Consider the following 25,325-nt stretch of genomic DNA (forward strand, 5'->3'; position numbering starts at 1 on the left):
TTAAACGCGCATACGCAGTGCCGTTGTTTTCATACGCACATGACGGAGAATGAGAAGGGCGAAAGCGGATCATTAAATGAAACAGATGAACCAGAACTGGTTTGTAAAAATGCTGCAACTTCAGTGGAACTGGTTTAGCTTTCGTCCGTCAGATACACAACAAAGCACTATTTTTTGGTAGAGCATGCTAGCGGGCCGTCGTTATTACCGTGTTGTTTGGAAAGTACGGCACAATTAAAATCAATCCTTTGATTTTTCTGAAAGTCGACAGAGCCCCTTATAATCCCGTGTGCCTTATGTATGAACTCTGGTTGTGTTTACTGACCTTGAAACGATTTTATGTACACGACGCTCGAAAATCTGTCAGATGTTTCAGTACAACGTTGCTAAGCTACGAACCCGCACCGCTTGATGGATTGTCGGAGCATTACGACTATTGTTGGCGGAGCGATACGTACTGTGCTTCAACATAATATTACCGTATTGTGTGTGTATAACCTCTTTTTAAGTTTTGTGGATATTATACATGGTTATGCTGAGGATATGTCGGCCAGTTTCTACTGGAAATGCCTTTTGGTTAAACTGTCAGCGAGGAATTTGCATTTGCACTGTTAAATTTTTATATAACTTTAATGCACATAAAAAAACAGCTGCTTGTTTAAGTGAAAATACATTGATGGATTTTTTTTTTTTTTGGGGGGGGGGGGGTTGCACTAATAAAGTTGTGGAGTTGTAAAGTATTTTGTCTAGTGTCAGTTATATCGTTATCGCAAATTTTCAAATGTATATCGTGATGAATATTTTTGGTCATATCGCCCTGCTCTAATTAAGAATTTTGCTAGATTAACCACTTTTATAAACAAAAGAAACACTTTGAAGAGAAGATTAAGATGCCTCTGAAAGATGCCCATAGGAAAGTTCATTCTCTCCATTTAAGCCATCCGAAATATTAGGAGCAGTATGCAGCCAATACAGCCAACTCCAGCTATACCAGTGCAATGAAAGGAGAATTAATGTTTCAGTGATGGAAGAAACCAGAGCACCTAGAGGAGTGCGCAGAAGAGCCCTGCCCTGGTATGAAGCCAGGACACTGCACCTCACGGAGGTGGAGCATAAGTGAAAGGAATTATGCCTGTGCTTGTTTGTCCGTCAGCAGTATTACAATTTTTTAAAACTAAGGTGGAGCACAGGAAAAAAGACATTAAAAATATGGAGCTGGAAATTAGCATTATAGGTCCACCAGTCTAGAAGCTTGGCGAAGGTCTCTGTGAGTCCTTCCAGTTAATTAAGCAACAGTAATGTGCTTTATTTGTTAAAAGTGGTTTTATAAGCAGGTTGCAAATGCTCAAAGGAGCCAGTGTGCACTTTTTTCAGTGGTTAAAGAAATAGGTCAAAAACAAAAAATCCAACAGATGAACGTGTAAGCCACACAAACCATGCTTTCTGTCACATTTACTTCAACTATGTACTCTGCACACATATGGTTTGTCAGAAAGAGGCTTTCATGAAGAGAAAAGGAAAAAGAAAGATGAAATAAAATCAGACAGGAGACAGGATGTAAAGAGAGAGGAAGCAGAAGGAGAGCAGAGTGCGCACCAACCTGCTGCTGTCGGGGCAGCAGTGTTTATGCTGATGGAGGGAAACCATCTTTGGCCTCAGCGTTCCAACGATCAATGTTAAGGTAGAATAAACCCTGGGAATGAAAATCTTTCGAAATCTAAAGTTTGCGTAAATCTAAAGACACCTTTATGATCTATAACCTTAGACCGGTTAACACTGTGCAGTCCCATTAACACCACCCTATTATAAATATATGTTATGTTTTTGCAGTGGGGGTGATGGACATGTTTAATGGTTGTGTCTTTGTTTTATCATTCAGATACTTCGGGGTTTTATCTCTGCATAGATCCTTCTGTATGCTTGCTTTTTCTTTTATGTTGTTACATAAATTGCATCAACCTGCAGTTAAAAATCTCAGATATTTACATAAGTGCTCATGTTAATTAAATAACTGTACATTACCCCTTTTAAATAAAATAAACATAAAGCACTTTGCATAAGTCATCCTAAGAAATACCCACAAAAGTCAGTGACATAGCAGCTTATCCGCCTCCTGATCCGTCATAGTTCACAGGTCAATGCCGGTAAAGCAAGACATGTGAGCTTGAGCAGAGTTTGGGTTAAGACTAGGGATGGGTACCTTACATAAACGGTAGTAACCAGACCAAAAAGCAGCGCACATTTCGGTGCTTTATTTCGGTGCTTTTTTTTCCTGAGATGTCACACACTTTGAATTCTAGCCAATCATTTTACGTTTCCGAGGATAGTAGGCAGGCCCAGGTACGTACGTTCTTTTAGAGCAGAGCTACAGATTAAAAATGCCCAAGGCGAAGCGGTCAAAGTCTGGCTGTACTTCACAGCAAAAGATGCAAACTCAGCAGCTGCAACAAGTGCTTTAAGGTGATACTGTGATACTGTCAAAGGAGGTAACACCTCAAATCCGATGAAACACCTGGCGACGTATAGCATTTTTTTTAAAAGCCGAAAAATGCGCCGTATTTGATAGCTTGCTGCGAGACCTCACACCGAGCACATCTACTGCGGGTGTGGTGCCTGTTATCGGACCCGGAGTTAGCAACATCCCCCAAAAACCCGAAGATTTGTGTCCTGGCCCCTAGCCCTGCCAGTGTAGCAGAAATGATGAGGATGATGATGCAGCAGCAGCCGTTCTTCTCTGCGTGAGTAGCTTAATGTTGTTCGTGTGTAATTTACGTTGAGTAGGCTAACCACGTTATTACATTAATGCATGTAAGGTGAACTAGCAAACATCATCATAGCTACATGCGGCTGTCTTCTTGTTTGATGGCAGATACTCCCTTCACCCTGGACAAAAAGGCTAAAATGACCAAAGAAAAAGTGGAAAACAGTTAAACATGAGGTTTTTGGACAAAGTTTGTGTTTTTTCCATTGTTTAAGCTGCTTCCAGCCAAGAGTGATACCATATATGCCCCATAGCTGCAGAAAAGGCTAACATTGTTATCTTTTTACAAAAAAACCCCAGCTGAACATGAGAGGTTTTTGGACCAATTTTGTGTTCTCCATTCTTTAAGCACAGGTTCAAGCACCGTTTAAGCACCGGCACCGTTTCAAAAGTACCGGTTTGGCACCGGTATCAGATAAAACCTAAACGATACCCATCCCTAGTTAAGACCCAAGAAGTGATCATTGTGTGTAAGTTTTATTAAAATCTGACCAAGTAGTAGTGATGAAAATGCTCATAAAATAACAAATATAACCTTAACCATGACCACAACTTGTAGACCCACGAGGTGATTGTTATTTTGCTTTCCAAAACTACAGGAGTGTGGATTATTGTGAAATATGGACTGACAAACGGACACTTCGCCTCACTTGGTCACAGTATAAATTCACTCAATCTTTGGCCAGATGAGCTACAAACACTAATATGTCAAACATGCATGCCTCATCTTACATGTCCAAATGCCAGGTGACAATTTGGGCAGTCTCAGTATAACTCATGGACCTCAGCTGAGGCTGAAACTTCTCTCCACACCATGCTTGAATTGAGTGACTGGATCCAAAAGGCTATTTGGATGAAGTGGTTTGTAAAGTAGACGACTCGCAGTTTTTTTCTTAATTCCACAATTCAATTCAATTTTATTTAAATAGCGAAAAATCACAACAGCAGTTGCCTCAAGGTGCTTTATATTGTAAGGTTGACCCGACAATAACGCAACAGAGAAATCCCCATATGACCTCTGGCGCTTTGGCGACAGTGGGAAGGAAAAACTCCCTTTTGACAGGAAGTAACCTCCAGCAGAACAGGCTGCGGGAGCCATCTGCTTTAACAGCTTGGGGTGAGGGGAGGAAGACAGAACAAACAGACAGATGTTGGTCCAACCCCGGCTACAAAAAGAGCTGGACTGGGTATCCGTGACAACAGACTGATTTGTAATGCCATGCGTTGGCAGCAGTTCAGCAGTACAAGCTAGCACATTATATGGAGGAGGCTAAAAGCAAAGAGTGACCAATTTGGAAGTACTTCACAGTTATTGCTACAGCTTTTCTTTTATGTTTGCAAAATTTAATTTTAACCTAACAGCAAAATGCGGTCAAGAAGCTTTGATATGACGACACTTTTATTTCTCTACTGCTCACTTGTTTACGTTCATTCTTGTTATGCTCGGACATAGAGGTGTTACAGCAAGCAGACGCTAGGATGTTTGTTCACTGCAACTTAATTTCACTTCACATCATGTGCTACTGTAATCTAGACTGATACTGTTTCACTTCAGCTGTTAGCTTCACGTTCATTGTGCATTAGTGAAGAGAGGCAGGAAAAGGAAAGCAGCACAACTCTAAGACAGCAGCAGCCCAGGGATGTTAAAATCATCTTACAGGATGGACCACATACAGCCAACTTTGATCTGAAGTAGGCCGGACCAGTGAAACTACACGATAAATGTGTAAAATTACAGAAAATGTTGTGACAGTTCATTGCACAGACTGACCTGTAATTAAAACATATATATATATATATATATATAAAACATTTTTTAAATTTATTGTGGACTCGCTAATAGCTGAAAAACAGGAACTTTCCTGTGATTTGATTGGTGTTAGTTAATTATGTTGGCGTAGTATGAAGGAAAATCCAGTGGGCTTGATTCGAGGCTTCGCCACGGCCGACTTCGGCACCCAGGCCTTATGTTTGACACCCCTGCAGTAGGCTGGGACGAGACAAGTGCAAATAAATTACATGAAAATTTTTGGTAGCACTTTAAAATAATGTCACACTATTGAACATTAGCAAGGTATTAGCAAGTGCTTAATTAATCATTTATATAGCATTATTTCTCCTTAGTAGGCCATTTATACATAATTTAGATAAATACAGATAGATTATAATGACAGTGATTATGATTATGAATTCAACTAGCAGTGATAAGCTGTACATCGTGTATCGGTAACAGATGAATAAACATATGTGCATATTTACAAATAACGAGGATTAAGGAGGATTAATGTGTATAAATGTTGAATTAAGCGCTTGCTAATACATTACTAATACTTAATAGTGGATGAATTTGTTATAATTTACTTTAAAAGTCACACAATCAACGTTTAAGTCAATCCTGATGTTTCCTTACACATCAAACAATGCCTCTCAGCTTATTCGTTTAACCCTGGCTTCGGATCAGTACCTTGCACCAGCAGATACCCAAAGCCAACATAAATCTATCTAAAAGAGTTGCATGGGTGCATTCCTAGAAAACGAGGCAGAAAGTTCAGTTTTGTCCAATATCACAATAAACAATCCTTCAAAAGTCCCAGTATCCACATCTGGATAAGATCCAGATTCTGGGTTTGTCTAAGCCCCACCTCTGGCAAACATTTTCCACAAACCTCTGTAACTTTTAGAGTAACACTGCTAATGAACAGGCAGACCAACCAAACCAGTCTCTCTCACACACACAGAGGCCTCGTCCTCCTCATCAGCTTCAGCTGTACACCATGTAGTCTGAGATGTCCCTGAGGCATAAATATAATACCCTGATCCTTGACAGTGTGCCGGACTTACATAGAGAGCCTCAATATGCTGCTTGTTACACAACAGGTAGAAGCAGCCAAGCAGTCTGATCTGGTTGGATCTGGTTTGAGACACAATCTGAACTGCACTGTGAGTCATGTTTCAGTGGCGGCAGCATCAGCTGTTGCAGTGAGCAGGTAGCTAATTATCCATCTTTCCTTCCCTCTTTCACATCCTTCACCTGGCTAGCATCATGTCACTCACTGGTGTGTAGATAACTGCAGATTACTCTGTAACAATACCCTAATGTGCTGTAATACTGCTGCAGCCAAAGAGTTGCATCAACATCACGCATAATGAGCACAGAGAGCACTCTCAGGTGTTACAGCATCGAGTACAGAGTCTGCATATGTAGTTCGGCTCCCCGCTACACTGATTACACTGGTCTGGACCTGCTGGGGCAGCAACACACACTCACAGCAGGGCCGTGAAAGAGATTTATGGCAGCTGTACATTAGAGAAAAAGCTCAGAGCTTGCAAAATGCTCATAATAAATGTAATTTTGAAATTAATGTTTAAAAAAAACATCATGAGATTGAGAAAGACACGGAGCTCAGTCAGCAGGCACAAGCTTGTGAGCCTTCAGTCTACTCAGATAAATCAGAGGCATAAATCAGGACTGGAGTTGCCAACTTTCATTTGATGTTTTATTAGATGTTTGCCTGTTGATGGTATGATTTAATCATACAACAGTGCAGCTGCACACGACAGGATTAGTAAAAGCTGAGGCAAGCGGCGTAGCGGTACGCTAGACAGACTGGCGGACGGACAGCGCTGAGGCCAGCCCGGCCCAGGACGACGAGGAGGAGGGAGCGCGATGAAATGTTATGGTATGATAGCGTTGTCATAGCAACCTGCTGACACAGCAAGGTCTGGTTACAACTTCCCGGCGGGACGTAAGCGCTAACGTCAGACTCCCTGCCTCCGTGAAATCTGTGAGGAGGCTTCCCGCGCGTTTCACCTCAGCACGTGTTCTGATCCTCATGTTCGTCAGCGTTTCACTCGCTCCTCGCTAACCCGGCCATCACACTGCACTGCAGCTCAACAATCACAAATACTAAAACCACAGATGTGTCCGAGCTTTAATATCACAGTTCCAAATATCGCGGCGCTTTCCAGAGACAGATTTAAAAAAGCTGAAGCGTGAGCGGCCAGGTTACCCCATCACTTCATTTCATTCTCCATTTCAATAGTTCTCTATGCACTGAAGACGCTTGTTCACATAACAGCGTACAGTTTAAACAGGCCCAAGTGGTTCATTTATATTTGTTTATCAAAATAAAATATCTGCACAAGAAATCAGGACAGAAGACATAATAACATTAGTATGGAATCAAATTAATGGTGTAACCCATTAAAGGTCTATGGTCGTTTGTGCCTTTGCATGAAATACCCGATTTCTTTTGTAACAGATTTAGAGCAGCATCAAATAAACTCTATTACTGCACTGACTTTATTATCATTATCTGAACTGAAGGTTTACTGTTTTGCATTTGCAGTGTGGGTAATTTTCGAGCAAGCTTTGACTGCTTGCAGGTAAAAAGCTGGGTGGAGCGCTAACACGTTTACTGAAATGAAATCTCAAAACCAATTTCCAACCGTTGGGGACTTAGCCTTCATAATTCATTCTAAATAAACAATGACCAGTGCACAGAAGAAGTAGTTAGTCAGTCATCAAGGGACAAAAATATGTAAAACAACCAGCGATGTGGTCATTTATCCCCAGAGAGGAAGCAGTTATAATATAAAAGACTTCTTCACGGGGAAGTAAAAGGGTGTTTTACTTCCCCGTGAAGAAGTTTTGTGTTAACACAAAACTCTTCTGATCTTAATAATAATAATAATAATGGATTGGATTTATATAGCGCTTTTCAAGGCACCCAAAGCGCTTTACAATGCCATTATTCATTCACTCTCACATTCACACACATTCTTGTGCGTTTGTTTGTGTTGAAGTCTGCAGGTGTGCCTTTATGCTGATTAAATTATGACCACACCTCTATAACACACTATTCCAGAAACTACAGAGATCAGAAAAAGCCATTAAAATCCACTTTAGCATTAAAATTGATGCATTTCCAATAACCCAAAATAATACTTTTTAAAAGAAAAAACAGGATTTGAGTAAAGATTACCGTTGTGCTAGTATTTTAATGAAATCATGCATTAGAGTAGAACAGCTTGGAAGCAGAGATTCCCAGGTTAACTATACTTAGTCTATGGTTGTGCAAAGCTGCAAAGCTACAAAGTTTCTGGGGCAGATGAGATAAACAGGCAGTGTAACCTGGGCTTTATGAAATATTGGGAAGTCCACTAGAGTTGAAGTAAAGTTGACGGGCTGCGTGACTGGGATTTACAGCATTAGCGGTCTTCTGGCTTCAAATCTTTTAAAATATTAAAGTGAGGAAGGACAGCACCTGGATCCCAGAGTGGATCATTAAATACCAACATATCCTCTCTAACTCTGGAAATCTTAGTACAGAAAAGTTCCCCTCTGTGAAATAACACAACTTTCAGTCAAAGATTTAATTAAACCGTTCTAAAATTGCTGACAAGAAAACCTGTTACGTTTTAGAACATGACCACACGTTAAACCCACACTAAACGTAGCCGACAGACACACACAGACAGGTTTAGCACACCAACTGGTTTGTGGTTTTTGCTGTTAATCCCCGACGGTGAGTCTTTTTTTAAATGCACTACCTCTGCATTAAAAAAAAGAGAGACAAGTGAACTGCAGCCTGGTATTAACACAAACCCCCAGTGATGATCTTTTAATTCCACTGCAACACAAGAGCAGGAAACCAGACCTGATCCGAGAGAACAGCCTGACACCAAAGTGGTAAAATAATAGCATCGGCCACATGAATTTCTTCCTGACCTATATATGAGCCATTCCCTGAACACACCGACGGCAGCTTTTCAGCTACAGCAGACAAACGGGCAAGAACAAAACTTTTTAGACGCTTTTGTTATTGAAGTGTGATTTAAATCAGAGCATTGAAGCCGATTCCTGCTCGAGGAGCTCCAGCTGCAGGCTTTTACTCGGGCTTATAAGGAATTGTAAAGAACCAAGAAAAAAGCCCTGCAAAGGCTTAAAAGAAGTCAGTAATGCACATTTCCTGTCATCGCTTCATAAGAAGTGTGCAGGCGAGGATGAGATGAATCAAAAACTGCAGTAAAGTAACTGACTTTCAAATGCACCTGCCTCTGAGTTTATATGTAACCTTTACATCCACACAAGGTGAACCGTGTCCGCAAGTGACTCCTCGTTTTTTTATTTTTCACATTTCCTGCACTTTTATTTCCAGATTGTTCCTCGATTTGTCTTGTTAGGTTCACCTTGAGAGGTCTACCTCCTCAAATCCTTCTTTTTTGCATTTCTTGTATCTCTGCGTGTTCAGCCCCATAACAGTGATTCAAACTGTAATCCTGAAACAAAACGATCTGCTCTCCAAAAACTAAGCACCAGGATTTACCTCCGACTTCAGCAAATACATATTTACAAGTTAATGTCTTGTTTAAAACTCTACATGCTGTCTCAATCGTTTATTTTATAGTTTATAGTGAGCGGAGCCCTTTCAGGGCTGGCAAAGTCACACCTCGTATCAACATCAACAGTACCAGTGAAGCTGCATTTTCTCCATTTACACATATTTCTAAAAAAGTATTTAAAAGTAGCAGTCACCTTCAAAATAAAATACACCAAACTGACAAAGTCTAAGTGTAGTTTATCAACGATTGGGGTTATCAAGAGCGTTTGGTGGCAGAAATGGGACGAGCTCCATGATGTTTATTTATTTATGTTTCAATCCCAGCTTCTCATTGGCCTCACACGTGCCGGTCAGGAACAAACTTAGGGCCAAATGTGGCCCCGTGTTGCACAACACCTGGTCTGATCTAAGCTGCAAACACAACTCAAGTAGGATAAATAGATTTATACAGCAGTGAATACCATTTATTACCCAACACCATGAGTGTCTATGGTGTATAACAGCATAGTGTTGAACTGCTAACCCTGCCTTGCTCCTCTCTTACTTAAAAGGAAAAAGAAAGAAAGCCCTCAGAGGTAAATAACACCAAATCCTTCCTCTCACGTTGTCTCTGCTGCTGACCAGATCAATATTTGAGAACACAAACCCAGAAACATGATAACCCACCCTCGTGTCATGTGCGGCTCAAATCTGGAGAGTGAAACGCTGCTGAAGCGGCTCGTAAGAACATCTGATGCTCCTCAAAGGAAAAACAAAACAGTTTTGTTAGAAATCCGAGTGTTTTCAAGCTGTGACAAAAAAGTAACTCACAGCAGTTTTAAGATGAACTGCTGGCTCGTTAATTCTTTGATTTACAGGCCAAGCAGAAAGCGCAACATTCTTCTTCTCAATGTTGTAAACTTCTTCAGGTATAATCAAAGAGCGCAATAATCATCCTTTTTTTTAAATGTAGACGTACAGACTCAGTGTAAAGTAAAGTTAATACCTCAAACCAGCGGTCCCCAACCCCCGGGCCTCGGACCGGTACCGGTCCGTGAGTCGTTTGGTACCGGGCCGTGAGAGTTGAGGCTCAAGTGTGAAATGTATTGTTTTCAGGGTTTTTATCGGTTTTCAGCGTTATTTTGTTATCGTTTTTATCATTTACTTGGTTTTCCTGGGTCTTTTCACGTGTGTTATGAATAAATCTTCTTTTTTTCAGTACCGGTACTAGTTTTATTTTGTTGTATTTATCCGCGACACCTTAACCCTTTAAGACCTACCATAGAACCAAATCCACCAGAGCTTATATTATATTTTTACATGTTGTGGAGCCATTTTTGGGAGCATTTCAAGTTGCTATACATCAATACAATCATTATAGCCCAAATTTTAATAATATGTCTGCATTAAGTGCATAGCAATTACATAAATTGCAAAAAAGTGCAATAAACTACAAAAAAAATTGAAAATCTTTTTTTTTTTAACATATATTTCTAGTTAGAGAAATTTAAGAGGCTTATCCCTCAAAACTGTAAATACAAAAAAGTTGCACAAAATAGTTTCCCATCACAGGAAATTTATTTTGAGTGTCTTCATAGTTTTATTTTTGAAATACACCAATTTTTATACACTGCAGGAAAAACGAAAATAAATATTATGATGCAAATTTGCAAAAAAGCAGCATATGCATCAAAATAAACTATTTCCAGCAGTGCAATATGAGTCCTAAGCATCCCAGAAACCACACAGAAAGTCATAAAGTCAAACATAACTTTTAAAAACACCAGTATAGGCTCATAAGGCCCTGATGGTAAAAAACTACATTTCCGCGACGTAGGAAGTGTTATGAACAGCTGATCGGATCGGCAAAGCGTGTTTCTGGAATATTATGTTTTTGTTGCTGCAAGTGCTTTTTATGCAGTTTTTGCAAAGCTATATGTGGAAGGAAACTGTGACCGAGGACAAGCTGATGGCATAAGATGTAAGTACAACTCCTCCGGTTTCATATGCAAAAAAAATTATTGCGCTAGCTTATGTGGTTGCAGTGCTACCAGGATTTAAAAATAGTTGCGCAAAACAGAGCGTGCCCGCTCCGACCGGTTTTAAAGGGTTAAAGGCCGGTCCGTGAAACTATTGTCGGGCATAAACCGGTCCGTGGCGCAAAAAAGGTTGGGGACTGCTGCCTCAAACCACTAAATGGATCACAGTATCTAAACATGTAGCTTATTCTATTCAATGGGTAACCACCACAACTCGTGGTGGCCTAGTTTAATATTTCTGAATCACTTCCACCTCAACAACAACTTCACCACTTACTGTGACAAATGCAGATCGTGCCGATGGGAAGAATACATCAGGCTAAATAAGGCACGGTAGCTAATTTCAACAGTTATTGTAAAATGTTGTTTACGTTGTTTCTCATCATTTCTCCTGACTGGCACCTCACTGTGAGGAAGCAGTGTTTATGCACCACATATAAAGCTGATGACAAACAGTGAGGGGCTCAGGTGACTCTGTTGTGCAGTGGGGGTGGGGGTGGGGGCGTCTGGCTGGCACTGTTTGTGCTCTCTTAGAGGGAAGGTGCACTACAGATCAATACAAAGTTGTTCTGAGTGATCACATTTATCCTGTGATGAAACATATTTATACTTATGGGATTGATCGGGGCTGATCTGGTTACACTTCACTAAGACACTTTATGGTTGCTTTATTATGTAATTCGCAGCCCAAATATCACGTCGTCCAAAGCTAAAAACTGGAAATGTCACATTCATATTGTATGTAGCTTCACTGTAATGACTGATACCATTTTTTATTTTATTTACCTGTTTATTAAGACAGAGTAAACAGTTAAATGCAGTCTTACTGGTACCAAACGGAGAGAGCATATAACCCCAGTTTTAGCTTCTTTACACTGGCTTCCTGTCTCCTACAGGATCTAATTTAAACTTTTACTTTTTGTTTTTAAGTCACTTAATGCCCGAGCCCCTCCTTACCTGTCTGAGCTCCTCTCTGCCTATGCTCCAGGAAAAACCACGAGGTCTAGCTCAAAACTAATGCTGTCCATCCCACGGACTAACCTCAACTCCCGTGGTGATAGATCCTTCTCTGGGCAGGTCCCAGACTTTGGAATAGTCTCCCCTTAAATATTAGATCTGCACAAACACTTGAGCAATTTAAATCATTACTAAAGACACATTTCTATGCCCTGGCTTTTAACACACTATGACCCAAGCATTTTGATCTTATTTGAATTAGTTTAGTTATTGTTTTAATTCTTTTACTGTCCTATTATTGTTATTATTGTATGACATTGTTGCTTTTTTATGCCATTTTTATATTGTTAAGCACTTTGTGCAGCATCGGCTGTTTGAAATGTGCTATATAAATAAATTTGACCTTGACCTTACATACAGTCCTGATGTATCAATTTATTTCTCTCTTTTGTTTGACTCTTTTTCCCTTGTTTTACTTTTAGATCTTTCTTTTATTGCCTTTATATCCTTTGAAGAGGCCCTTACAGCATTAAGACTGTACAAACCTGCCATGATAGTTTTTTATGCTTGATCTCTGAGTAATAAGAAAACTTAGAAGGAAGCTTCAACACGTGTCACGGTGATAACCCTGTAAACCCTGAACGAAAAAATAATTGCCAGAAAATTCAAATTTTAAAAAAAATAGTGTTTATTGAACTTTTAAAACATTCTCTAGTTTTAATTTGTATCATATTTGCTATATCTCGCTTTTCTTTTCAATTAACGGAGCATTCCTGATTTATTATGTTTTGCTGTTTGTTTGTTTGTTAGCAGGATAACTTGATGAAATTTTACCAGAGGTGAATTACATCTGCTTTCGATCCAGATGTGCTTTCGACTGTTTTTTTCCCCACTGCCCGACACTGTAAAGCTGGACGCCTCATATCACAGCTTTAAATTACACAACAACAAGACATAACAAAAAAAACAGAGATATTTCCCAAAGGTTTTAAGATAATATCACAAACAAATCCTGATCCCGAGACAATTCAGTGGGGAGGTGTAAGCAGACTCAGACAGAAATCTGTCTCCTGTGGTGTGGATGCACCAAAGTCTAGCCAAAAATAAGTGATTTAATCTGCTGTGAACTTAAATCCAATTAGACCGTCACACTGGCAGTTCATGGTCGTAAATAACACTGATTTTACTTGTCCCCCCTAAAAAAATAAAAAAAATGTTTTAAAAAATTGCGAGGCGACTGGTCTGAGGTCATATTCATGGAGTGCTAACGTGATTCGTTAGCAGCGTCACACCCGGCGAGGACCACATTGCGTCTCTGAGCTGGCACATTAAAATTTCAAGTGGCTGCGGCGTGGCCCTCTGCCTCGCATGGCAACCAAACAGAGCGCCTCTTATTGGGGTTACAAAGCAATATTGTCCTGAATTATTCTAATGGTCGTCTGTTATTGCCTTTGGGCGTGATCTCATATGTAGGCTAACACAAAGAAGGGCCAATACGGACCAGAATGCGTGTTTACAGCAGACAGTTAAGCATCTTGATAAATGTTCAAAAACAAGGACCTCCCCTGTCTTTACCTCGTCTCACTTCAGATGCATCACCTTATCACTCATCAGTCAGCTTGAAAATGCTCATGAACAAGCTACACGCCAGAGCTTTTAGAGTATGAATGGTGTTATCCTCTTAAATGAAAGCCTTGTGTGTTCTGGGATGGATTTTAAGCTTTATTAAACTCTAAGGTGAAAGGTCTCCCGGCTACTTATCAGGCCTTTTACTTTTCCTTCACCTTTGGCCCAGGAGTCCAGGCTGAACCTCGAGCTACGAGAGCCCCAGTACAATCATTACACACCAGCTTCCTCTTTGAAGTCCATCTTTAAAAGCATGTACTTGAACAAGAAGTATTGTTATTGTGAGCAGTGATAATAGCAGTGGTATAAACACCCAGTTGTTCTAAAGCTCTCTAAATAACAAATTACTTTTGCGAAAGCCCATCTTTGTCCCAGAAAGACCTTTCTTTTCTTTTTTCCTTTAACAAGTCAGGGCCACACTCAAAGAAAACGTTGCATTGTGCTGCTGTGAGTTGGCCCAGTTTGCAATGGGCATGCCAGTCGGACTTAAGATTTACTAGAAACTCCAGTTTAAAACTCCCTCCCAGCCCTGAGACACTAAGTGACGCCCTGAATCAGGAAAATAATTTGTCATGTGGCACAGATTGATTTAAGTTCAGATTCACCAAATTTGCTTTGGTAAAATTGTGTCTGCAGAGTTAGATCTCCAGCCCAGATAAACGCAGCTGTGGTCTATTTGGATAGCTGAATTCACAGTATGGCTTCAGATTCAGCGAAGATATCATCTGTCTCCACTCATCTCATGTCACTAATATAATAACCTAAGTAGGCTAAGCACCGTAAGAGCCTATCCGAGTACAGTCAGCCCTTTGTGCTCACTCTCCATGGTCAATATCAGACGCAGAGTAGATCCCAACTCATGCAAGAGAGAGGCAGCGAGCCAAACCTTCAAACAAAGCCTCAAAATGACTACATGTCATATTTAAAAAAGCCTGGACTGCATTTAAAACAAAAGAAAAATACTGCTTTTAACCATTACTGTGTAACAACGGCAACATTTCATTCTTCCTGTTGAGAAATTAACAGATTAAAGGAACTGTTAACAGGTAAATTAATCTGTGCATGTGCTGACCGCTGTTACAACGCTTGAAAAACACTGCAGTCTCTTCCCATTCCTTCTGCTGTGCATTCACTGGGAACTGCGAGGTGAACTGGTTGCAACTTATGAGAGAAATCCAGTGATATAATAAAACTGATGACTGGGAGGATTTGCAGTGTCCAAGATTTCAGCATACTGATGCAGACATGCTGTCACTCTGCAAATCAAACAGTGAAGCAAAACCAGTAGAAGTCAAGATTTTACAGGAGCAAAAACATTCTGATTCTGTCTCCCAGTAACACAGCATCTTACTTCTATAATATCAGGTGATGGGAATGTAAACCTACACACAACATTCACCATTAGGACTGAAAACAAGACCGTTTGTTTTTTAAACAGCCCATGTCCTCATTCCTGTAACTGAAGGAGCTGTCAGCTGCCGTTAACCCAGCCGACCACATCACCGTGTTTCTGCAGCCAACCTCCTGCTCACTGAGGATCCTCTGCCCTGCTCTGCATTGCTCTGTCACATCCAGCCATTGCTCGCTGCTGTGAACAAATGCTTTCTTTAAGCCACCACAAAAGAATGCCAACGGTTACTGGTCAACTGGGTCCAGCCAGACAAACCCGATTCAGTTAGGGGAGAATGTGGGTAACGTTTATTTGTTTTTGTTTTGTTAGATTTTTGTACATATACCTACTCAAAAAGAGAAAATAATAACAATAATGTATCTATATTTTAAAATACAGACATATTTATATTTTAATAAGAATATTATGGATCGTATGAGACCTCTGATTTAACTTTGAAATTCACTCTTCTCCCAGACTGATTTTCTAACACAACTAATTTTTAAATTTCCCAGCACCAAATGTTGCTGGTACGGTGGAGTAGTGGTTAGCACTGTTGTCTCACAGCAACAAGGTTCTTGGTTTGAACCTTCCGTTCGCCTGGGGCCTTTCTGGAGTTTGCATGTTCTCCATGTCCCTGTGTGGGTTCTCCTTGTCCAGGTACTCAGCATTCCTCCACAGCCCAAAGACATTACAGGCGTAAAAGGTTGACTGCCTCTCTGTGTTGGCCCTGCGACCCATCCAGGGGTTACCCTGCCTTGACCTGTGACAGCCGGGAAAGGCTGCTAGTCTCTGTGACCCTGAATTGTACAAGTGGGTTCATTCCACTGCAGGGCAACCTGCCCCTGCATGTGGCGAATAAAATTTGAACTTGAACTTGGTTAAGAAAATGGATGCGTGGATAAAAAAAAGCAGAAAAGACAACACCAGATGTTGCTCTTTCTGAGACAAACTGAGGAGCTATTGAGGCGTCTTTTGGGGAATTTCTACTTTGTTTTTCATTAAATTTCTTTCCCCCTGAAATGAAGACCAACAGGCTGCACTTTGCAAAATGCAGCCAAATAAAGCTCATTTTGAAACCCTTACTATTCATTTTGCGTGCTTGGAAAGCATCCAATCATGATCCAGGTGACAGTGAACCGCCATCGAGCTCATCCACTGATCAAAGCCTCATTTTAGCTCAAAAGAGCACAGAGCTCAGGCTGTACCCAAGACTTGGGTACAGAGGCTCTCTTTTTTTTGCCCCCACCACCAAATAACAGGAATGCACATAAGAGCTTCCCCTCTTCCCTCCACCCCCCTACCCCTTTCATAACTCAGCTCTCATTTGGCGGTTTAATTAGGCTTTACCTTGTTTGAGGCTGCTGGAGCGAGAACTTCTGGGGAAGCATGTGAAAACAGGGGGGGTCACTTAACCCATTTGGCCGCAGAACTCTCTGGACCAAGTCTGCGGCTCAGTAGAGTCACAGAGCAGGTAATTAAACATAAAAATAGTTTTAGTTTTATGAGCTTAACTGGTCATATTCCTCCCCAAACTAACACTTTTGAGATGAAGCAAAAAGCCAATCATCACCCAACAACTGCTGGACCACACTAATGCTCTTCACTCAATAAAATCCCTGCAGCCAGATGCAGATCCAGCTGTGCTTTCCCATAAGACTGGATATTGTCTTTTAATTTAAAATTTAAAACCACTTTAAAAACAAAAACAATAATTAAACACCTTCAACATAAGCATTTTCTAAGCCAGGGCTCACAAACTGAATGTTTTGTATTGCCTTAAGCTAACCAGCGGGCTAGCTTAGAAGACAATGTTATTATTCTTCACCGCCTCAAGTTTTCATCATCCTTGGAGTTTGTAGTTTTAAGCCTTTTTTAAATATAAGCTACGGCCAATGAGTTATAAAGAACTATAAAGAAACCTCTAAAAAGAAAAAAATAAACTCAGCAAATGGTATGATTTTTTTTTTGTTCAGCTAGTATCTGAAATCAAAGCTCTAGTTGCAGTCGGCTAACCCAAAGTGAATGTAGTTAACAGGGATTACGTATCCTACTGATGGCCTGTTATAATAGAAGAAATTACTAGAAGATAAGCCTGATGTCAAAAAGGAGAGACCTTTCCGATGCCACAAAGGTTCTGACCAGATACAAGCTGGGAAAATTGACCTAAACTGAACTTTAAGTTTTCTTTGGTGAAATATCAGAAAACAGATCTTACATCCAGGCTATGAAAGCTTGTGTCTGTTCCTCTGTTGAAACTATGTTGAAGCTACGTTGAAACTATGTTGAAGCTACGTTGAAACTATGTTGAAACTATGATCTATCCCATATTGATCAAATCTGAACAAACATGAGATTTAGATGAATTTGGATTTAGACTATAAAACTGATTTGCTTGCAGTTTTTGACAGTTCTTTTTACTTTTAGCTTAAAAGGGTTTTTTTGTGGTTCTCTGCCACACTTACAAAGTTGTGAGGGTTTCAAAAATATAGGGAAATGGTTGATTCACCACATGTGAAGGAACATAATTCATAAAGTTCTCATAATATGAAACTAAAAATTGCATAAATTTAACAAATAAAGTTACTCTAAATTTAAAATACATCAGCTCATTGTGAGGGAGTCAGGTGGGAGGACTGATTGCTTTTCACAAGAAAGACGTGGCAAAGATCAACAACTTCAGTTTTTTATAATAAAGCTCAGTATTTAACACTAAAATATCTTCTGTAGCACATCTCTTCACTCCGCATGTCTTCATTTCATGACTGCGTCACCAAAAAAATAAAATAAAAACAAAAGCTTCACAGCTATAGGTTTTAAAGAGGCTCTAAGAGTCCTTCATCAGTGTGGAGAAGCAGCTGCAGCCACAGTGAATTCACACACAGCTGTTACACTGGATTGTAATGACTGGAGGAAAAGAAGCATATAAAACACACATAACCTAACAAACCAACATGTAACCAGCCATTCTTCAGGCTATTTAATCCTTTAGTCGATCGCTTTTCTTGATCGTGTATGAATGTAAACTTCTGCTAACTTTTAGGCATTTGCTCGGACAAAAGACACGACACGGATATTACTTACTCGCTCTTTTAACCATTTTATAGATAAACAAAGAGCAATAAGCAAAAGTGACACTAATTATATGTCTGTGTCGTAGCATCTGCTGTTAAAGTCAACTACCTTGTGCTTCGTAGGTTATCAGTGCAGTGCTGAGATCAACTAAAGTGTAACATTTTTAGTCGTTGAGTTTAAAAACCGGATGTGTTTACAAACCTCATAGCTTTCTCTGTGTCATATAAATTGGATTTTCATTTGTTTTTTGGAGGTTTCTTCACACAGTAAGTAATGTATTAAACCATTAGAAAACACACAATACACAATGTATAATTTTTTTTTTACTTTACAAAGGGTTGCAACGCATTTAGACATTTCAGTTAGGGCTGTGCGATATGACCAAAATCTCATATCCCGATATAAGAATTCTATCGTCCGATAACGATATAAATCACAAAAATGTAACATTTTGTAAATTCTGTGAATCTCGGGCAGCTCGACTTGCGTGAAGTGTTTCCAGCTGCGTGTCATGTAGCTGGAGTCGAGTGTCTTAACCGATGCATAAAACGATACATTTTTAGACATAAGTTGTAACAGCCGCCGTTTTCTTTGTGAGTATTTATTACACGGCGTGTTGCGGGGAAAAGCCTGTTCTAACGTTTGAGTCTAAGGTTTATTTTTTAGCACCTGGCGGCTCTTTTTTACTTCTCATCCGTAAATAATCTGCTCTTTCATGTGATTCCGTTTATTTTGAAAAGTCTCAACAGGATCTTGAGCTTTATTGTGAAAGGTTTGTGTGGAACATAAACAAGCGGACACGCGATGCTGTTACCGTCGTTGTTGCTAACCACAACGCATAAAAACACGCGCTTGTCCGTCCATAGTGTGGTTATATTAAATATAAGAGAAAGAGAGAACTTTAAGAAATGAATATAGCCACTACAGTGACCATCAAAACAATGAAAAAATATTGCCGCAAACAGTTTATTTTGCGACACCACGAAACAAACGATAGCGTAAAATGAAACGATAGACGTTTTTATATCGTCATCTGATATATATCGTTATATCGAACAGCCCTAATTTCAGTTTTTCCCAGCATTAATCAGGTGAGGTTAGTTATTGTCTGTTTTATTGTATTTCATTTCTATTGTGACTCCATCATGCTTTTCTTCTCTAGAAATAAATCCAGGGACTCATCGAAATAAAAACATAAGCATTGAGTTGTTTTTCTCTGGCTTTCAGTTTGTTCCCAATGGAGATTCAAGTGCTTCTACTAAACACTGTATAAAACAGAGACATGGAATTCAAAGAATCACTAATAGAAGTTTTTGAGAGGACTCCATAATGGCTCCAGATGGCGGTTGTCCCACCACTGCCTCTAAGAAGAGCCAATCATCAGCCAAACTAGTAAACCATGTGGGCTAGTTGTGTTATTGCACTGCTGGTGAACACCATTTACAATAAACATGTAGGTAAATGTACTTATAGCCTTTCTAATGGTAATATCTGTTCAGATCTCCTGTGGGAGGAGCCAAAGTCACTGAACTTTAACACAGCCATGAACGAAGCCGTCATGGTGTGTAGCTTTGCATGTGTAGTACAAGTATAAAATGTTGACAACCAAAGCTTTTAACCTGATTTCAATTTTAACTTTGGCTTCCAATTATTATTAAACCCAGATGATTAAGATAAAACAAACTACTGTTTTCTAATAATAGTATTATTTTGCCTTTTAGTACCTTAATTCCCTTTAATTTTACACTTCTCTAAAACTCCAGATTCATTCTGTTCACATTTTTTTATTAATTTATTTAAATTTAACATAATTTCAAATGGACTTTCTTAATTTAAAACTTGATTAAAACTTTGGACGCGGCCAGTACGGCTGCTGAGTGGTGAGCACAGGCAGTATAAAACATGGATCTTAAAGGTGAAGCCAGCGTGGAAGTGCCTTAAACTTAAACCTGCGTTCTTCTTAATAGCCAGTAGGGGCCAACAGCTGGACTTCTAGTTGTATAGAAGTTAGTAGGAGAACAACCTTCCAACCTGCCCTCTCTAAACTCTGTCCTGATGAGTTTATGGACTCAGTTACTCATCTAAGGTCACACTGAATAAACATCAAGCCCAATTTGGAAATTTTAGTCATTCTAAGAGTCTCTAGAGGATTATCGTGGGCGCATTCATAGGGAAAAGGTGGGCGTTTTTACAGTGAAATGATGCTCAACTTGAGGCTTCATAATGGGACTTCACAAACCAGTGGAAGTCTGGTTAGTAACCATGGTGGCTACTTCCATCTTTCATAGTGTCTGTAGTTTTGTCAGATCTGCCAGAGCAAAATGCAAACACAACATACAAAAGTGTCACAGCGCTGTCTTGCTGTGAGCCAGTGATGCCCAATTTGCCACTGCGGCTGCTACTGGCCTCCATGCTGGTGGTGGATGCATGTACAAACCCCAGCAGAACTTCTCCATATTTAAGGTGGGCAGGAAAACTAACCAAACATTCGCCCAAACGCTTACCTAGATACAGCGAGGCATTCTCCTTCTTCACATTGTCGTCCAGGTAGGTGGGCCCCAGCGTGTAGATGGGCGTGGACCCCATACCAACCAGGATCTGAGCGATGACGAACAGCGCCACGTACAGGTTGTGCTCGTTGCCCTCCTGGTCTCTGGGACAGGAAGTGATGTCAACGCGATCCCTGCTGCTGGCATTGCTATTCATGCACAGGCCCTCGTTGGCCGAAGATGAGTTGACCTCCTGGATCTGGTAGGGCGGGGAGATGAAATGAGGTAAGGAGAATAGGGCAGCACCCACAGCGATGAAAATGCCCCCCACTGCCAGCCAGCGAGGCCTCTGGCCCCGCCCACCAAAGTAGCTGATGAAGACGACCACCAGGAGGCTCCCGATGTCGAAACAGCTGACGAGCAGGCCGGACTCTGAGCTCCTCAAGCTGTACCTTTTCTCTATGGTGGTGATGACGCTGCTGAGGTAGCCAGACACCATGAGCGACTGGATGAACGTCAGGTAGCACATGCAGAACAGGAAGCAGCGAGAGTCCTGCAAGATGACGCCAAGGTGCTTCCGACTGGGCAGACGAATCTGAGCTAGCCTGGCTGCGAAAAACCCCGGGGGCTTCCTCCTAGCCATGTGTTTACTCCTTCGGATCTCCGTGTTCTCCATGTACGAGGTCGGCCTATTCAGCGCCGACTTCCCTGGCTTTGGCGGGTAGTTTGCTCTCGTTGGGGACTCGGCCTGGAACGACTCAGCGTTGGGCGGGATCTGGATGAACTCTGTGCTCTCCTCGGCCGTTATGGACATCCGCACTGAGCTCGCCAGTAAGGTTTTCTCCTGAGATGCAGCTTCGCTTAAAACAGGCAAACTTTTAGATTTGAAGTTGGTACCTGGATCCTCCACCTCGCTGGAAAACCCGTCCTCCTTCTGAAGGGACTCGGACAGCTCTGCTTCCTCGTGGTCGGCCATCATTTTCAGTCAATTTTCTTTAGAGGTTCAAAAAAACAAGCCGGCCCAGTCAAAGAGCACATTTACAGTTCAGGGGCTGCTGGCCATCACATCTATTATTAATAGGATCACCTACTCCCACAAAGAGACCCAAAAAAGCAACAATGACAAGCACGCTCACAGCTTCTACTTTATCTCTGCTGCAGGACAGCAGACAGCTCTGGGTTTGTTTATCTTGTCATGCACACTTGCCTTCTGCCACCATCCACCATAATCCGGAGGTGGAGACCGCTCAGGCCTCCTCTGCTCGGCCAGCGGAGCTCCGGGGCCAGGGCTCCCTGCAGATGCTCGCTTCAGCAGGACGCTGGTGCTCCTGGGTCGGGAGCAGGGATGACATTAATTCACAGAGCATCCCTGACAGCCCTGCCGATGCAGATCACACAGCCGCAATAATGTCACTTCTTTCATCAGGTTGCATGATCGTCGTCCCCTGCTCCTCCTAACTCCTGCCCAAGTCAAGGGCAACCCCGACTCCAATGTTATCACCGCACCAGCTGTCCTCCCAGCGGGCGAGGGGGGCTGGCATTTAGGGATTATCTTTCGGTGCAAATTCCTGGGGAGGAACATGAACGAATAAAAATCAGGGAAATGGGGAGAAGTCGTCGAGGAGAACCAAAGACAGCGAGCAGAGACAGAGCTGCAGCTCACTGCAGTGCTGCTCGGCTGCTGTCTGTCGCTGTTTTGAAAACAACCAGGTTCCATCCAGGAAACACTTCAAAATAAAAGCTACAATTTTAGTGACAAAACTCGCAAGACACGCAACATAACTGTGAAATGTAATGGCCATCTCGGGCTTTCTAGACTATTTAAGATTATATAGCTTGCAGTAACTTTCCCGACCAATGCATGTTTTCACAATTATCTCCACACGGCTTCAAATATTGCAAAAATAAATAAAACAAAAAAACAGAATCCCATTAACTGTATATTACATCTAAAAAACGTTTTCTGTGTATATTCACGTGCCTCTATATATAATCACTCTTGAACATGTGACTGAATCTGCGATATTTAATATTAAATTCGGTCTGCTTAACACAAACACAATAAATTCCTAACAGCAAAATTAGCAAATTAGAAGAATTATCGGATTAGAATTATTCGGAATTATCACAATTTTACTGTTTGTTTGGTTTTTTTGCTTGTTTGTTGTTGTTCTTCTTTTTAATGTAGGGTTTACAATATAATGTGTGGAAGATTAAAATATTTTATTTTGAAAAGAAGCATGGCTAACGGCCATACAGCTAGCGGCTAACAACCCGTAACAATAACAATATCGACATTGTCTTTCATTAACCTGACATACGGTAAAGATGAGACATCATTCAGACCTTCATGTCCAACTTCCACTAAATAATACTCAAGGGCTGGTAGTGAAGAGTCATTCAAGCAACGTCCATGTTAAAATATTCCACATCCAAAACATCATGTAGCAAATTAGTGGAGAAAATACCGGAAAAGTGTTTTCAAAATAAAATAAAAGCGTCAGAAAAAAGGGGGCGATCGCTCATTAAAGCAAGGGAACTTTGGAGAGATTCACTTTGAGGAATTGCAGGTATTTAAAATACCAGTTTGGCCAATAGCCGATGTACCCGAGTTTGTTTATTTGTTTGTTATTTATTCATACTGTAGTGTCAAATCAAAAGATAAGCTAAACTGTTTCAAATCTTTCATCTCTTTGTCAAAGATAGCAGATGTAAAGAGCAAAGAACACCCCTCTGCGTGAGAGTAAAAAAGCCAAGCAAAGGTTCGACGAAATTTCGAGTTATTAGGTCAGAGGCTGAAACAAGTTTCCACAGGTATCAGTCAGTGAGGCCAATACTTGAGTATGTGACCAATATATAAATATTAAATTAAGCCTTTTTATCTTACATTTTTATCTAGATCATAAAATAGGCAAAGAGTTTAGATAAAAGTTAAATATAAATTAAAATCTAAAAAAGTGAGAACAATGAGATTGTGAAAAAAAAATTAGAATACAGAAACACATACTGCATGTTAAATATACAATATACACTTAATGATAAGTATTTATTTGTTTAGTTAAAACATCATGCAGCATAATAAGCATAATGTGGTTTCAAACTTCTTCGAGGGCTAAATGAAGTATGTAGATACCAGTGTTGGTCAAGTTACTTGAAAAAAGTAATCAGTAACTAATTACTGATTACTTCCCCCAAAAGTAATCCCGTTACTTTACTGATTACCTATTTTCAAAAGTAATTAGTTACTTAGTTACTTATTTAAAAAATGATTTACAACCTGAATAGGTAATAAAGCAATAGATCTTTCTATTTTTTTCTGCATAATCCATCATATAAAATGTAATCAAATGAAAAAGTCTCTTTTTGAAACTAGTTTTATTAGTTTTAGTCTTTTAACTTTATGCATCAAGCAAACATTAAATTATATGCAACATTCTCTGACTAGAAGAAATTTGTTTAACATTTAAACCTATTTTCTGCACATTCCAGCATATATAATAAAAGTTTTTTGTGTTTACACTCACTCTTTCAAACAGATGCAAGTAAAACACAGCAGAAAATAAATAAAATCAAAGACTCAGCGGTCCTGTTGCTCTGCTTTCACCTGTAGAGCAGGAGTGGGGCAGGAGATTTGCCCTGGTGCAGGTGTGTCGCAGCGGTCAGTTGAAGGATCTGGGAGTTTCACAGTCCCGTGGCAGCGTACTGTCGGTACTTGCTCGGACGTTTAGGGGGTTTTTTCGCTGTAAAAAAAAGTTTTCTTCCCACGCAGTGAACAGCAGTCGCTAATGTTTTTGTCACTTTTTACGGAATCAAACGCAGCGTGCTTACGGGAAAGTAACAGTAATCTAATGACCTTTTTTGCAATAGTAATCCCTTACTTTACTCGTTACTTAAAAAATACAGTAACGGTAACGCGTTACTTGTAACGCCTTACTGCCCATCTCTGGTAGATACATAAGAAAAAACATATAAAAACCACAAATATTATTATCAGGCATCCAAATTCAAAAACAACCCCAAAAAATGAGATGCAGACACTGAACATGGGAGCAGGCATTTACACCCATTTAGCCAGATGAGACCTTAGAGAAGTCCAACACTGATGTTGTGCAACAACACGTCCACAATCATTGTTTCAGTTCACCGCAAAGATGAAAGATTAAGTTACAATTATCATGCAGATTGTCTTTATGGACCCAGCTTTGCTGGCATGATCACTATCATGTAAACACTGGATAGGGTCTTCCACAAGAGTTTGCAAAAGACAAGATTATATTTAAGTTTAGTAGCATGAAGAAACATTTGAAAACAAAAACTATAATAACTTACAAAAAACACAATAAAGTAAAATCTTTTATTTTTTTAATTAAATTTGCTAAAATATAAAACAAAATGAGGAATTTGTACATGTGTTTATTGAGCGTGTGATGTCTACATCTCACAAACAGTCAAGTGTAGTTTGAAAATTAAACATTCTCAAAATAGAAACTCATAGAAACAAATAGCCAAACTTATCTCTGGAAACTAACTGAATTAAAATCCAGCTAAAATAAAAACAAAATATGAACAACTAATGAAAAACAAACTGTAAAAACAAAAACAGACACCATTTAAAAGTTTACAAAGGGTGTCCATATACTTTTGGGATATGAAGGTAAGTGACCT

The 25,325-nt window shown here is 40.2% G+C and overlaps 1 protein-coding gene across 2 annotated transcripts in view; it reads right to left on the bottom strand.

Moving 5' to 3' along the window:
- The window catches only part of LOC146497172 (solute carrier organic anion transporter family member 5A1-like), a 59,246-nt gene extending 36,109 nt beyond the window's left edge, over window positions 1-23,137 (bottom strand). The window contains exons 1-2 of one of the 2 annotated variants that reach the window (XM_085140640.1): window positions 23,007-23,137; window positions 20,676-22,228 (exon numbers count right to left, since the gene is read on the bottom strand). In XM_085140640.1, the coding sequence (XP_084996766.1) occupies window positions 20,676-21,639 (964 nt within the window). In that variant the 5' untranslated portion in view covers window positions 21,640-22,228; window positions 23,007-23,137. Of the gene's footprint in view, window positions 1-20,675; window positions 22,380-23,006 lie in introns of those variants that run through there. The other variant, XM_085140641.1, reaches the window with a different exon arrangement.
- Between the last annotated feature and the right edge of the window lie 2,188 nt (window positions 23,138-25,325).

The sequence above is a fragment of the Neolamprologus multifasciatus genome, chromosome 18, assembly GCF_963576455.1.
Source record: "Neolamprologus multifasciatus chromosome 18, fNeoMul1.2, whole genome shotgun sequence".
Lineage (NCBI taxonomy): Eukaryota > Metazoa > Chordata > Actinopteri > Cichliformes > Cichlidae > Neolamprologus > Neolamprologus multifasciatus.